At 46.1% G+C, this 12,126-nt stretch overlaps 1 protein-coding gene across 1 annotated transcript in view; it reads left to right on the top strand.

Annotated features, from left to right (window-relative positions):
* The window catches only part of CAPNS1 (calpain small subunit 1), a 27,977-nt gene extending 16,744 nt beyond the window's left edge, over window positions 1–11,233 (top strand). The window contains exons 4-11 of the mRNA XM_018576914.1: window positions 534–623; window positions 769–826; window positions 2,616–2,680; window positions 4,347–4,415; window positions 6,251–6,329; window positions 7,520–7,636; window positions 10,774–10,832; window positions 10,917–11,233. Of these exons, the coding sequence (XP_018432416.1) occupies window positions 534–623; window positions 769–826; window positions 2,616–2,680; window positions 4,347–4,415; window positions 6,251–6,329; window positions 7,520–7,636; window positions 10,774–10,832; window positions 10,917–10,943 (564 nt within the window). The 3' untranslated portion in view covers window positions 10,944–11,233. The remainder of the gene's footprint in view (window positions 1–533; window positions 624–768; window positions 827–2,615; window positions 2,681–4,346; window positions 4,416–6,250; window positions 6,330–7,519; window positions 7,637–10,773; window positions 10,833–10,916) is intronic.
* The last annotated feature ends 893 nt before the right edge of the window (window positions 11,234–12,126 follow it).

Genomic DNA, 12,126 nt, shown 5'->3' with positions numbered 1-12,126 from the left:
CCCGTGTGCCCCCCCCCCCCCCCGCAGCTGATGTTTTTCCATTTCTGACCTGCCATGCTTTGTTTTGCACTGTTTCTGTGTGTGGAGGTGGACATCTTGGTAGATGCAGGGCTTTGCTTCCTCACGCCAGAGCCTCCAGTAAGGAGAACAGTGAACAGCACAGTAGTAACGTCACCAAATCTCCTGAGACTAGCAATTGGAGTCAGCAGTTCCTTGGATCTCGCACTGCAGATATACAGCTATGAGGCTACAATACAGGAGTGCCTAGACACCCTACAATACAGGAGTGTCTAGTGCACTGCTATTCTTCATAAGAGATTCAAGACAAAGGGTTCATGTTCAGGGTACTGCGTAGGCACAAATAACTTTTTCTAAATGCACCCTATGACACAGCAAATCTTCACTTTTTGAGCTCCGGTCCACATTATTTCAGTCACAATATTTTGAAAGCATTCCATTGTGTTTGACTACCTGTCACATCAACGCGGTGCTTGTCACCTCATTGCTGTCTAACCTCCCTGCTCTCTCTTCAGCCTCCCAGAACCCATCCTTCAGTTACTCAGTCCAGTGAGAGCGATGAAGATCGTCAGTTCCGGAGAATCTTCAATCAGCTGGCCGGAGAAGTGAGTACGCGGGTTTTCCTTTCTGTGTGGCACCATTTGATTTCTTGTGACTCCGAATTAGTAGACATGCTGTTGTCTCTGGGAGGTTTTTCTGTGTTACCTGGAATGTCTGTCTGCTGTGTCATTGAGCCTTGTCTTCTTACAGGACATGGAAGTCAGCGCGACAGAGCTGATGGGAATCCTCAACAAAATAATTGCAAAACGTAAGTTTTCTCAGGAACATTGTGATCGTGTAAATACGAATATTTGCTCCTTCATTTTAAGCCACAGGTTCACTAAAACTCCAACTGCACATACTCCGCTTACTTTTGTTTCACCACCACTGCTGTATTTGGCTACCAGGAGCAAGGGGGAGTTGACTCCGTCTCGGCTCCAAGCTGTGACTGCTTAAGCTGGCCATACACTGAGCATATTTTGCTTAGTGTGTGGCCCTGTGTGTCACCTCCAACCCAAAATCCTTCAACTAAAAGATCGAAGGAGCCAGGCAGAAAATTGATGGTCGAACAGCCGCAGCATCCAATAGGATGCAGCGCTGACGGCCGGTGGAACTAAGTGTCCTGCTACAGTAACCTAAGCAGGAGATTCCTCAGTCCACTCTGTTTAAAGTGGATGGAGAAATCTGTTATATTTTGTTCTGCATGCATCCTAAACCAAACTATCGGTAGGTTTATGGCCAGTATTACACAAGGATGAGACTGTTTTCTCCTGTGTGTGACAGATAAGCCAATCACCAAACAGCAGTGCAGTCACATGGGAGCAATAGGAATGAGACGTATGCTGTCCCATATCCGGGTAGTTTTCTTCACTCCCTGCAACCAAACAAACAAAGCTGGGAGGGGGCAAAGAGAAAATGAATGTTTGCTGCTATAGGTGTGACCTTAAATTGAACCTGGCACAGTGTAGAGGACCAGCAACCTCTGTTGCTATATGCATTTTTGTTTGAATCGCCCAGGTTTGTACAGGATTATAATTAAGTGCACCTGTGCTGTGCCAGGTTTGGGAATGGAAATGATGAGCCTGAAATACCTCCATCACAACACAATACAATGTTCAAGCTACAATGATTGTAGTCCACATACATGATTTCTCTCAATAAGCCCCGATGAAGGGTGTGTTTCAGTCCCCCAAAAAGTGATGGCTACTCTATTCCATAAGAGTCATGAAGACGTTAAAGTAAAGTTTTATTTGCACCATTTTAATTGGTGTGGCTCTTTCTACATCTACACTGTCTGTGCCAAGCGAACTATGGAGATCTTTTGGGTTGCAGAAGCTGCCTACCCATTAGCCCGATCACCCATATTCACATCACTTAACTACTGTTAGATGAGAAATGCAAGAGATTAACCCCACAGGTCGAGGTCAGCATGTTCAGTGGGCCGCCACATGCCTTCCACTGCTCTAGGTGAGAGATTCCTCAACATCAGAGTCAGCTTGAGGTGGGGTGGGCTGGAGGTATGGCCGCGAGGGAGCGCCATCCATACGTGCAATGCTTACAGCCCTCTCGTGTGACCGGAGTGACATCACATTCTGGCTCCCGGCACCTCTACAGGCCGTACAAGGGAGCTGTACAAGCAATGCACATATGGCTGGAAATCCGTCACACCACAGCAGCCCACACTGAGCCCCTCAAATGTTTTTGGAGTGTGTGTGTGTGAGAATGTCTGTGGTTGTGTGTCTGTCAGTGTTTTCATCACAAACTACCACGCAATCACTCACTGTTCGTTCTGGTGCGTTGCGCTGCAATTCATTTGAATGGCACCCTAAACACATCTCCTGCCCACAGTTTGAACATGTGGCACTGCAATGCCGTGCGTTCAGGTGTGGTGCGACTTCATGACCAAGGACAAATGTGGATTCTGAGGTTCTACAGGTTGAGAACCACTGGTCTATAGAGTCTATATTGTATCTGAATATTGTACTGCACAGTGACTAACGTTCTTGTAAAGTAAGTTCCTAATGCCTATATTTATACATGTTCTCTACTTCTACTAGATGCGGATCTGAAGACAGACGGTTTTAGCAATGACTCATGTCGCAGCATGGTGGCCGTAATGGATGTATCCTTCAAGGATTAGAGTACATGGCTGGGCAAGGTGTTCCTTTTAGCAACCAAGTGTTCCCAAGGTCACATGTGGTCTTTTCTCACAAAGTGTAAAAAAAAAACCTCTCAAAGTCTGGATTGCCTCATTGCTTCCAATCAGATTTGTATTATCCGCACACTGCAAAGGGAGAATCTTGTCTGCTTGGTGTCAAAGTAGAGAGAGCTCTTCCGTCAAACACTTTGCTATAGAAGACCTGATTTAATGGTTTACAGTTAGTGCAGTTATTTTTCATATAACTTTTTGACCGCATTTAGATTTGTAGATCGATGTGGTATTTTTTTTTTTCCCATGTGATTGTATGCACAGCATCACCAGGCAACCCTAGTGGTTGTCCATTCTTTCCCTGACTGTAGATGTTCTAATCTTAAATGTTTTTTTTTTTTAAGAGGAGCTGTTAAAGGAGAACTATGGGGTTAAGGCTTTTCCCCATAGTTCTCCTTAGGGTAACGGGAGGACACAAACTAGCGTCCTCCCGTCACCCTAGGCTCAGTATACCGCGAGCTGCAGCTCGTGGTATGCTGAGATGCCGCAGCTGAAGCGGATCCCAACAATTATGCCGGGATCCGCCCAGCGGCGTGACTTGACAGTTGGCTCTGCCTATCTGCTGTACCTGCCCCCTCCCCCGTCCGTTCCGCCAGTCAGCGCTGGCGGATCGGGGAGAGGGGAATACAGCCCCTCCACTGTCACGGCAGAGAGCCGTGACAGGATCGAGAGGTGAGCGAACGCCGGTATGTGTTCGATCACCTCCCTATCTACTGAGCCGACCTGTGACAGTCTCATTGTCACAGGTCGGTTAGAACTATGAGGTGAGTGAAAAGCACTCACCTCATAGTTCTCCTTTAATTGGAATATCTCTTTACCTCAGTTTTTTCCGCCTTGTCCGTAAAAACTAAGGGATACATCCACTAAACTCAGGAGTTAAATCTTTAAAATGCATTCAAATACCTTCTCTATTATCAAAAATGGATCTTATTTGTGTATCACTCGGCTGTAGATCCTCAATCATTTCTGAATTGGTGCTGACACTGACCTTCCTTCTGGAGGGGGGCTACTTTTGTTCCCCATGGTCCCTGTGTGTGTTGTAAAGTAGCCGCCGCTCCAAGCTCACTCCTGTGACAATCTCTCATGGTTTTATTTTGCCTTGACACACACTTTAAGAGCCATTGGTCTCAGAATAATGAAAATAGCCATTGTCCATCTCAAAAGATGCATTCTATACTAGCTACAGGGCAATAAAGCTGAGCCTATTAAAAGGGTTAGGAGTCGAACTCAGGAGTCGAACTTTAAAAATACATTCTTAACTATTAACAATACTGTCTCTTATTTGTGTATCACTCAGCTGTAGATCCTCAACTCATCTCTGAATTGGTGCTGACACTGTCCTTCCTTCTGGAGGGGGGCTACTTTTTTTTGTAAAGTAGTCACCGCTCCAAGCTCGCTCCTGTGATGGACTACAATCTCATGTTTAGTTTACTAATTTGTATTGAGATTGTAGTCCATCACAGGAGCGAGCTTGGAGCGGTGTCGTGCGTTTGTTTCCTGCGGCCTCCCAGTGGGTAGCAAGCCTTCTTTAAACAAAACATTTCTGCTTTATCTGTTATGACTTAACACCGCAATGCAGAGTGACAGCACTGGCAAACTTGGCTTCGAAGAGTTCAAATACTTGTGGAATAACATCAAGAAGTGGCAGGTGAGCTGGTGATGTGACACAATTTCCTTTTCTCTGTAAAATATAAAGATAATGGGATTCTCCAGGAAGAACCGTCACCACATACGTGTACATTGGACCCCAACCTGCACATAGTGAGAGATGCTGAAAGAAATCTAGTGACATATAATGATAGGAGGAGACTGGTTAGATGGGATATTGACAATCATACCTAAGTAATCTTTGGCAGTTATTGGTTTTTTTTTATTTTAAAGAAATCATGCTCATTAACCTTTTTGTCCACTTTGTGCTCATCATGTCCAATAAGTGTTCAAGGGTTTATTATTTATTATGATGGCCTGGATTAAGAAATACAATTTTGGAGGGGGCGTGGCGGGCCATTGAAGTGAATGGCACCGTAGCCACGCCCTCCGGCCGCATGGGAGTCACATTATGCTTGCAGCATTTTGATCAGACCGGACCTAGGCATAATGTGCCTTGCGATCCCGTGCGGCTGATCGCATTGCGGCCGGAGGGCATGGCTACAGTGCCATTCACTTCAATGGCCTGCCACGCCCCCTCCTGCCCCACAAAAAAGTTAGCCGGCTAGAATCGGGCCAGAACGCACTGTATCTGGTGTGAACGGGCCCTCAGCCAGTAGGTGGAGCTCTATCCTCCTTTTTTCATCAATCGTATGATTCCTTCTCACCTGTGCTTAAGAAGCCCTTTGTTTATAGGGCTCCATAGGGAACATTTATTTATTCTGTCGCATGGCAAAGCAGTGCTGAGCAGGAGCAATGAGATTTATTGCAAGGTTGGGTCATATTCCTCCCTCAGCTGCTCTAAAGTAGCACTGCGACATAAAACCAGATCCTGACCACTTCTTGTTTATGCGTTTGTTTAGAGTGAAAATCTTTCGCATAGCAAGCAGTAGATATATGCAAAAACATTTTTTTAAAAGTCACCAAAAAGGTTATTACTGTTGCGCCTCTGCCGCTCGCTCCTGTCCGAAGATCTGCAAAACTCTCAAACGGTCATGAAGAATTATGGGGTGGGTGCATGCGCAGTAGAGATCTTTAACCAGGAGAAGAGTCCAAGTCAATGCACGCAGCTGCCAGTGTGCATGCGGACAGACTCCGTGGGACCTGAGGAGTCTGCGCTGGATCAGAGAGCGGCACCAGCGCTGGAGGGTCTCCTGAAAACTACTGGAAAGAAGATGATCGGATCAAGAGGCCTCATTTAAGGTAAGTCCTTAAAGCAGCATTGGGACGGGAGGGGAATGTGACTTTAAAGGAGAACTATGAGGTGAGTGCTTTTCACTCAGCCTCATAGTTCTAGCCGACCTGTGACACTGAGACTGTCACAGGTCGGCTCAGTAGATCGGGAGGTGAGCGAACACATACCGGCATTCGCTCACCTCTCAATCCTGTCACGGCTCTCTGCCGTGGGAGGGGCTGGATTCCCCGCTCCGATCCGCCAGCGCTGACTGGCAGAACGGACGGGGGGGGATGCGGGTACAGCTGGCTCTGCCTCTAGATAGGCATAGCCAGCTGTCAGTCACGCAGCTGGGCGGATCCAGACATAATTGTCGGGATCCGCTTCAGCTGCGACGTCATAATTTCCTGCGAGCAGCTGCTTGCGGTATACTGCGGCGTCTCAGTATACCGTGAGCTGTAGCTGAGCCTAGGGTGACGGGAGGACGCTAGTTTGTGTCCTCCCGTTACCCTGAGAACTATGGGAAAAGCCTTAACACCATAGTTCTCCTTTTTTAATGTCACTTTAAAAAAAAAAATGAAATTGACACAACCATATATAGTTTCCCTTCCAGCCATGTTATACACATTTTCCTTTTTAGCCATCTTGTACTTTGCTTTCAGGCTGTATATAAGCGATATGATGTTGATCGCTCCGGAACAATTGGCAGCACCGAACTACCCAATTCTTTCCAAGCAGCTGGTGAGTAACCATTATCATTTTAAAGGTAATTGACGTCTGGTTTACAACAGCCACCTCCTGAAGTTTTTCAGATGATCTTGGATTTGTGATTGATATCAATGCTTCTATCAAATGTGTAAACTGTCACTCCAAATGTGGAAATGCCTAGGCTTGTACTCCTAATGAACTGATAAACACCCCAACCTCTGTAATGGTTATATTTTACAAGCTGGACAGAAGTTAGTTATCCATAGTTGTTCTTTACGGTCTGTCCGCCTATACAGTGACTGGCGTATCTGTGAAAGGAGCAATGCCAGTCACTGCTAATGCACATAGAAACTATTGTCCCATGATTGATGCACAGTATGGATGCAAAGAACATCCTTTGCATATCTGCTCCTTGTGCAACAAGTGAAGGTGGGCAAAAGTAATAAAGGTTTGTATGAAAAATGGAATGTTTGCTGATTGGACATAAACTGGCAACGTCTGTTTACTAATGTTGCCAGAAAAGCAGAAGCGTGTGTATGTCTGTTCTGTCATAGATGCTGTCAGCACTTTTGTCTGTTTGTACACTGAGCTGCGAATGCGTGGCTCAGTGTATGGTCTTGGCGTGACTGGCTGGAAAGCGTAAAGCTAGCCATATACCAAGCAGCCTGCAGGCTGATCAAAAAAATATAACAGATTTCTCTGGATGAATTTTCTGTTTCTATTATATTCTGACAATGGCCAGTGGCTGCTATCAGAATACCTGAATGGTTCTTGCAGCTGATCTGCAAGCACCATTCGACTGAAGATTTTCCAACCAGCTCCATTGATCTTTTGATTGAGTGATGCCGAGCAGAAGGGTGCCAACAGTGACACCCACTATGGTAAAGTTGTTAAATCATCCTTGCATCATTACATTTATGATGACCAAAGCCTTCGAACCTGCAAGAACACTGGGTGAAGATTGAAATGGGTACATCACAGGCTTGGTAGGTAGGCCCATAACATGCAAACATGCTGTGCATACGTTCGCGTTATGGCAAAAAGCACCAGGGGTCCAACATTTCCATTTTGTTTGGTTTATATCCATTAAAAAAATTCTGTAGAGGAATCGGCTGAGTTCTGATCAAAGTTGAGGTAGTCCGGTAGAGGTAGGATTTGTTTTGTCACCATCATATAATCAGGGCAGCCCATTAATTAAACACTTTTTTTTTTTTTTGTCTTAGGTTTCCAGTTAAATGGTGAGCTCTATCAGATGATCGTTCGACGTTATTCTGATGAGAAAGGAGAAATGGACTTTGACAACTTCATCTGCTGTCTTGTGCGACTAGACGCCATGTTCCGTACGTGATCAAAATGTCCTGCTCTTCCCGACTTTAATGTTTTTACTAGGGATGCACCAATACTAGTATCGGTGACAATAGTGAGCATTTGGGCGAGTACCAGCACTCGCCCCAATGCTCCGATACTTCCCCCGTTACCAGAACTGACGGACAGCGGGAGATTCCCTCTGACTGGCAGTGCCGCGAGGGAGCTGGCTTCCTGGCAAATTAGGAAGCTGGGCGGCGGGGTCATGACCTGCCTCCCGGCTTTCTGATTGGCTGCGAAGCTGGCTTCACGCTGCCTAGCGACACTGGGGGCAGCCTGGATTCCTGGTCGGGAAGCCGGGCCCATGCTACCCCGAGATGCTGGCATTAGCACTCTGTATCGGCGAGTACCGATAAAAAAAAATATATGTATCGGTACTCGTATCGGATACCTTAACCTGGTATCTGTGCATCCCTAGTTTTTACCTTAAGCCTGCAAGAATTAGTATCCTGCTTCTACTATTCCCTTCCTTTAACCCTTTCACTGGCACTGACGTATGGCTATACGTTGGCAGCAGCAGGCCCCTGTGAACAGACCTCTGGCAGCTATATCCTCCGGTAATCTGTTTAAATGTTTAGGGCTGTCTGTCTGCTTTTCAGTGGAAGCAATTCAGTTGGCTGTAAAGTCACATGATCACTTCCAGCGGCCGGTAAACTGTGCCCCTGCCCGGCACTCCCTGCCTTGCTTCCCGGGCTCCACTGCCCCTCCTGCATTTCAGCGTTTTCAGAAGGAGGCCAATCGGTAGCAATTCACATATTTTTCTCATGACACACAATTTACTGTTCTGTAGATCTTCTAGATTTGATTGTATGTGTACATTTAGAATTTGGCATTCTTATTCATCATTTATGCGAGTATCCTGTGCAGCAATATAACTGGTTCTGTGTAACTTCTCCTCCTACTTTACTGAAAGTCGATCATTTAGACCAGAGAGCTTTATGACAGGCTTTGGGTGCGTCACTGAGCAAAACTGTACCTGGTCATGGTTGAGCGCAGCCTGGTGTACAATAATCTGTCACAGATAAACACCTAGATGAGACCCTCTTATGCGGTGTGTGTATACCTCTCCAATGTTTTGGGGCATTTAATTAAATTTGTCACTAAATTTTGGGGTTTAATAAGGAGTTGCGCTAATATTGCGCAACATAAAAATTTTCAACTACCACCATTTTATTCTATAGGGTCTTGGCATTCAGAAAATATATAATGTTGGGGGGTTTTACGTCATTTTCAGGCCTAAAATGTGGAATATAACATGGGTGCAAAAATTGAAAAAAGGGCCTCAGTCATGAAGGGGTTAAAGTGTATCTAAACCCAAGAACAAAAGTGTAATATATTGCAGCTTACCACCTGGTCATGCTACAATAATACACTTCTGTCCTAGGGTGACAATGCTCTCTCACCCTGCTGTAGTTATGAATTAGAGTTGTCACCCAAGGAGAGGACTACAACCACCTTCCCCTATTTTTCACAACATTGATTTAGTTTAACTTTGCTACTGGGGTCTAATGTTCCCCAACTTCAGAGATCAGCCACGCTAACTGCCAATACTAGAGTACCCCTATTGACCCCCAGCTATGAAAAGCTGAAGGTAGATAGATTTTTGGGGGGGCACACAGCATCAGAGACATAACTGAACCTTATTGAAATGTGTCCTGCTGGCTGCTGCTTCGTCTAGAAATCTTCCCTGATGCCAGATTCTCCCCAGTGTTGATATTCTGGCTCGCAGGGGTTAAGGTCAGGGACTGTAAATTATCCTTGCTGCTTGCCCTCCCCTTCCTCCTCTCACCTTGGCCATTCACAGGACTTTCCCCAGAATGCAAAGCGTCCGTGATTGGAGGAGGCGGATCCTGTCATTTATCCACCTGTCCTCCATTCGCAGAACACTTGTGCTTATAAACCCTCTAGATAAGAATTACAAATGTGACTGTGCTGCGTGCCCACTCAGGTGCAGGAAGAATATAACATTGGACTAATAATCCGTTATAGTTGCCATGTTGCAGCAAAAGACATCTGAGAAATGTTGAATTTTTAAGAAGGTACAACAGGGGTTGGATGAATGTGTTGGTATCCTAAAAAACCCTTTTTAGAAGATCTAAACACTATCTAGGTAACCGTTGTCAGTGCTGTTGATCTCCAGAGTTTCACTGCCACTTCCAGCCAACATGATTTCACTACAGCTGCACCTCATTCCTCTGGACCAGCTTCCTGAAGGTGACAAGTGGACCATGTTTGCACAATTTGCCACTTTTAGGAGATTATTTATAAATGTTCCCCCAGCCATACACTGGGCTAGCACGGCATGTCTGCCACTAGATGGAGCCGAGGAGCGGCTCCATCTAGTGGCTGGAATGCTGTGTGACAATGGCATTCACCCAGCATATGGCTGGGGAGAACATTTATATACTGCGTCTTCCCCCTAGTCTCCACCAATGGTACATGTTACAGGGTGACAAAGATGGCAATTGTGAGACAGCGGTTACCCATTAACAGGAAATACCTGAATTATTATTATACAAGCTTTATATAGTGCCAACAGTTTGCACAGCGCTCTTCAAAATGGAGGGAGACTGTACAGTTACAATACAATTTCAATACAGGAGGGTTAGGAGGGCCCTGCTCATGAGACCTTACAATCTAGTAGAAGGTAATAAAGTCCTTCATAGCATGATAACTAGATATTACTTCAATGAAAGCTGCAGATTTTAACCGCTTCATGATGGTGGAACACACATATGCGACAGCACGGTGAGTGGACCTTAATGCCAGGCTGATGCATTTATACGCACATGAGGCTTTGCTCTTTGTGTGAGGACAAGCTCCCAGCACATTGACTGAGCTGTCACAGACCGCTCCCGGTCACTGTAAATGATTGGGAGCCAGTGCGATGGGCTCCAGATCATGCGATTGATTTTGACAGCCAATCACAGTGGTCACATGACCCGGTCTCCGCCTAAGACATCGGCCAGCGGGTGTTTGCGGCAAGGGGTTTAAAGATCGAAAGCAACATTTGAAATCACATTAATGTGCTGAAGCTTGTACTTGTAATGATTTGGGCTTAGATCTACTCTAACTTAGAGCTGAGTGTTGACGGCTCTCTTTGGTTTTGCAGGCGCTTTTAAAGCTTTGGATAAAGACGGAGATGGCAAGATTAAAGTGACCATTCAAGAGGTGAGTGTAGCAGATCTTCAGATGTATTGCATATTGTTGTATATTGCTGTGTCCTCATTATCTTACTATCGGACTTTCTTTCAGTGGCTGCAGCTAACCATGTACTCATGAGAGGGATCGGGATCTGCCGTCTGGAGCTGTGAAGAAACCCCCTTTTCTCCCTTCTATCCTTGCTGTATACAGGCCTTGTTTTATACACTGTACTGCGCGCGCAGTACAAACTCCCTTTTTGTAAACGTCAGTATCAGAAATTTTACACTTTAATATTACATCACTGAAGCTGGGTTCACTAGGATGGGTGGATCCTGGATGGCTGACACAATTTTCTGTGTGATGCTTTTGCTGTCTCGAATATATGCGCTGGAATGCAAAAATAATGGTAATAAAACACAGATTTAAAGAACCAATTTGTGTATTTGCCGGAGTCTTCTTTGGAATTGTCTTAAAAGAGCGCAAATTAGGTAGACTACGGTTGCCGACTGCCATTGGGTTGCCGACTGCCATTGCGTTTTCTCAGGCCTACTTAAAGTGCAACTGAAGCCGACACTTTTATTGCTCTCTGTGTCCCCATTAGTGAGATTTACCCTCCCTATGTGTCCTGGTGACCATATCACTGAAAGTGAAAGAAAATCTCAAGTTTGGGTTGTCATCCGAACAGCAATAGATGGGGAAATTGTTCAGTGGGGGCACTAGGTCTGATGACCCTCTCTCAGGGCTTGTATATACCAAAAATTGCGCTCAACCACACAGCCGCTGGTGTGAGTGTGCCCAGGCACGGATTCCACACAAAACCACCGAGGCCCGGCCTCGGGGCGCAGAGGGGCGGCAGCGGTGTCCTTGTGGGGAAGTTTCGGCCGTCGGGAGGTAAGTTACCCTCTCTACATTTAGTCCTGCTTTGCACAAGCAGGACTAAATGTAGAGTGAGGCAGCCGATTGTTCGTTTACATGTGAACTCGGCGATGTCGCCGAGATCACATGTAAACAGTCTGCAGCCTCCTCGCCTCCCCCCTGCACTTACCTCTCTCCTCTGGTTCCGGGCTCCACCGCCGAGTCCGTCTCCTCACTGCAGTGAGCAGAGCGGCAGGGTTACAGGAGAACTATGAGGTGAGTGCTTTTCACTCACCTCATAGTTCTAGCCGACCTGTGACAGACTGTCGCAGGTCGGCTCAGTAGATCGGGAGGTGGCATACTGGCGTTCGCTCACTTAATCCTGTCACAGCTCTCTGCCGTGACTGGGAGGGGCTGGATTCCTCCCTCCCCGCTCCGATCTACCAGCGCTGACTAGCAGAACGGA

This window comes from Nanorana parkeri, unplaced genomic scaffold, assembly GCF_000935625.1.
Source record: "Nanorana parkeri isolate BGI_ZX_2015 unplaced genomic scaffold, ASM93562v1 scaffold80, whole genome shotgun sequence".
Lineage (NCBI taxonomy): Eukaryota > Metazoa > Chordata > Amphibia > Anura > Dicroglossidae > Nanorana > Nanorana parkeri.
Note: the sequence above shows the minus strand (reverse complement) of the source record. Positions and strands in the feature narration are given on the sequence as shown.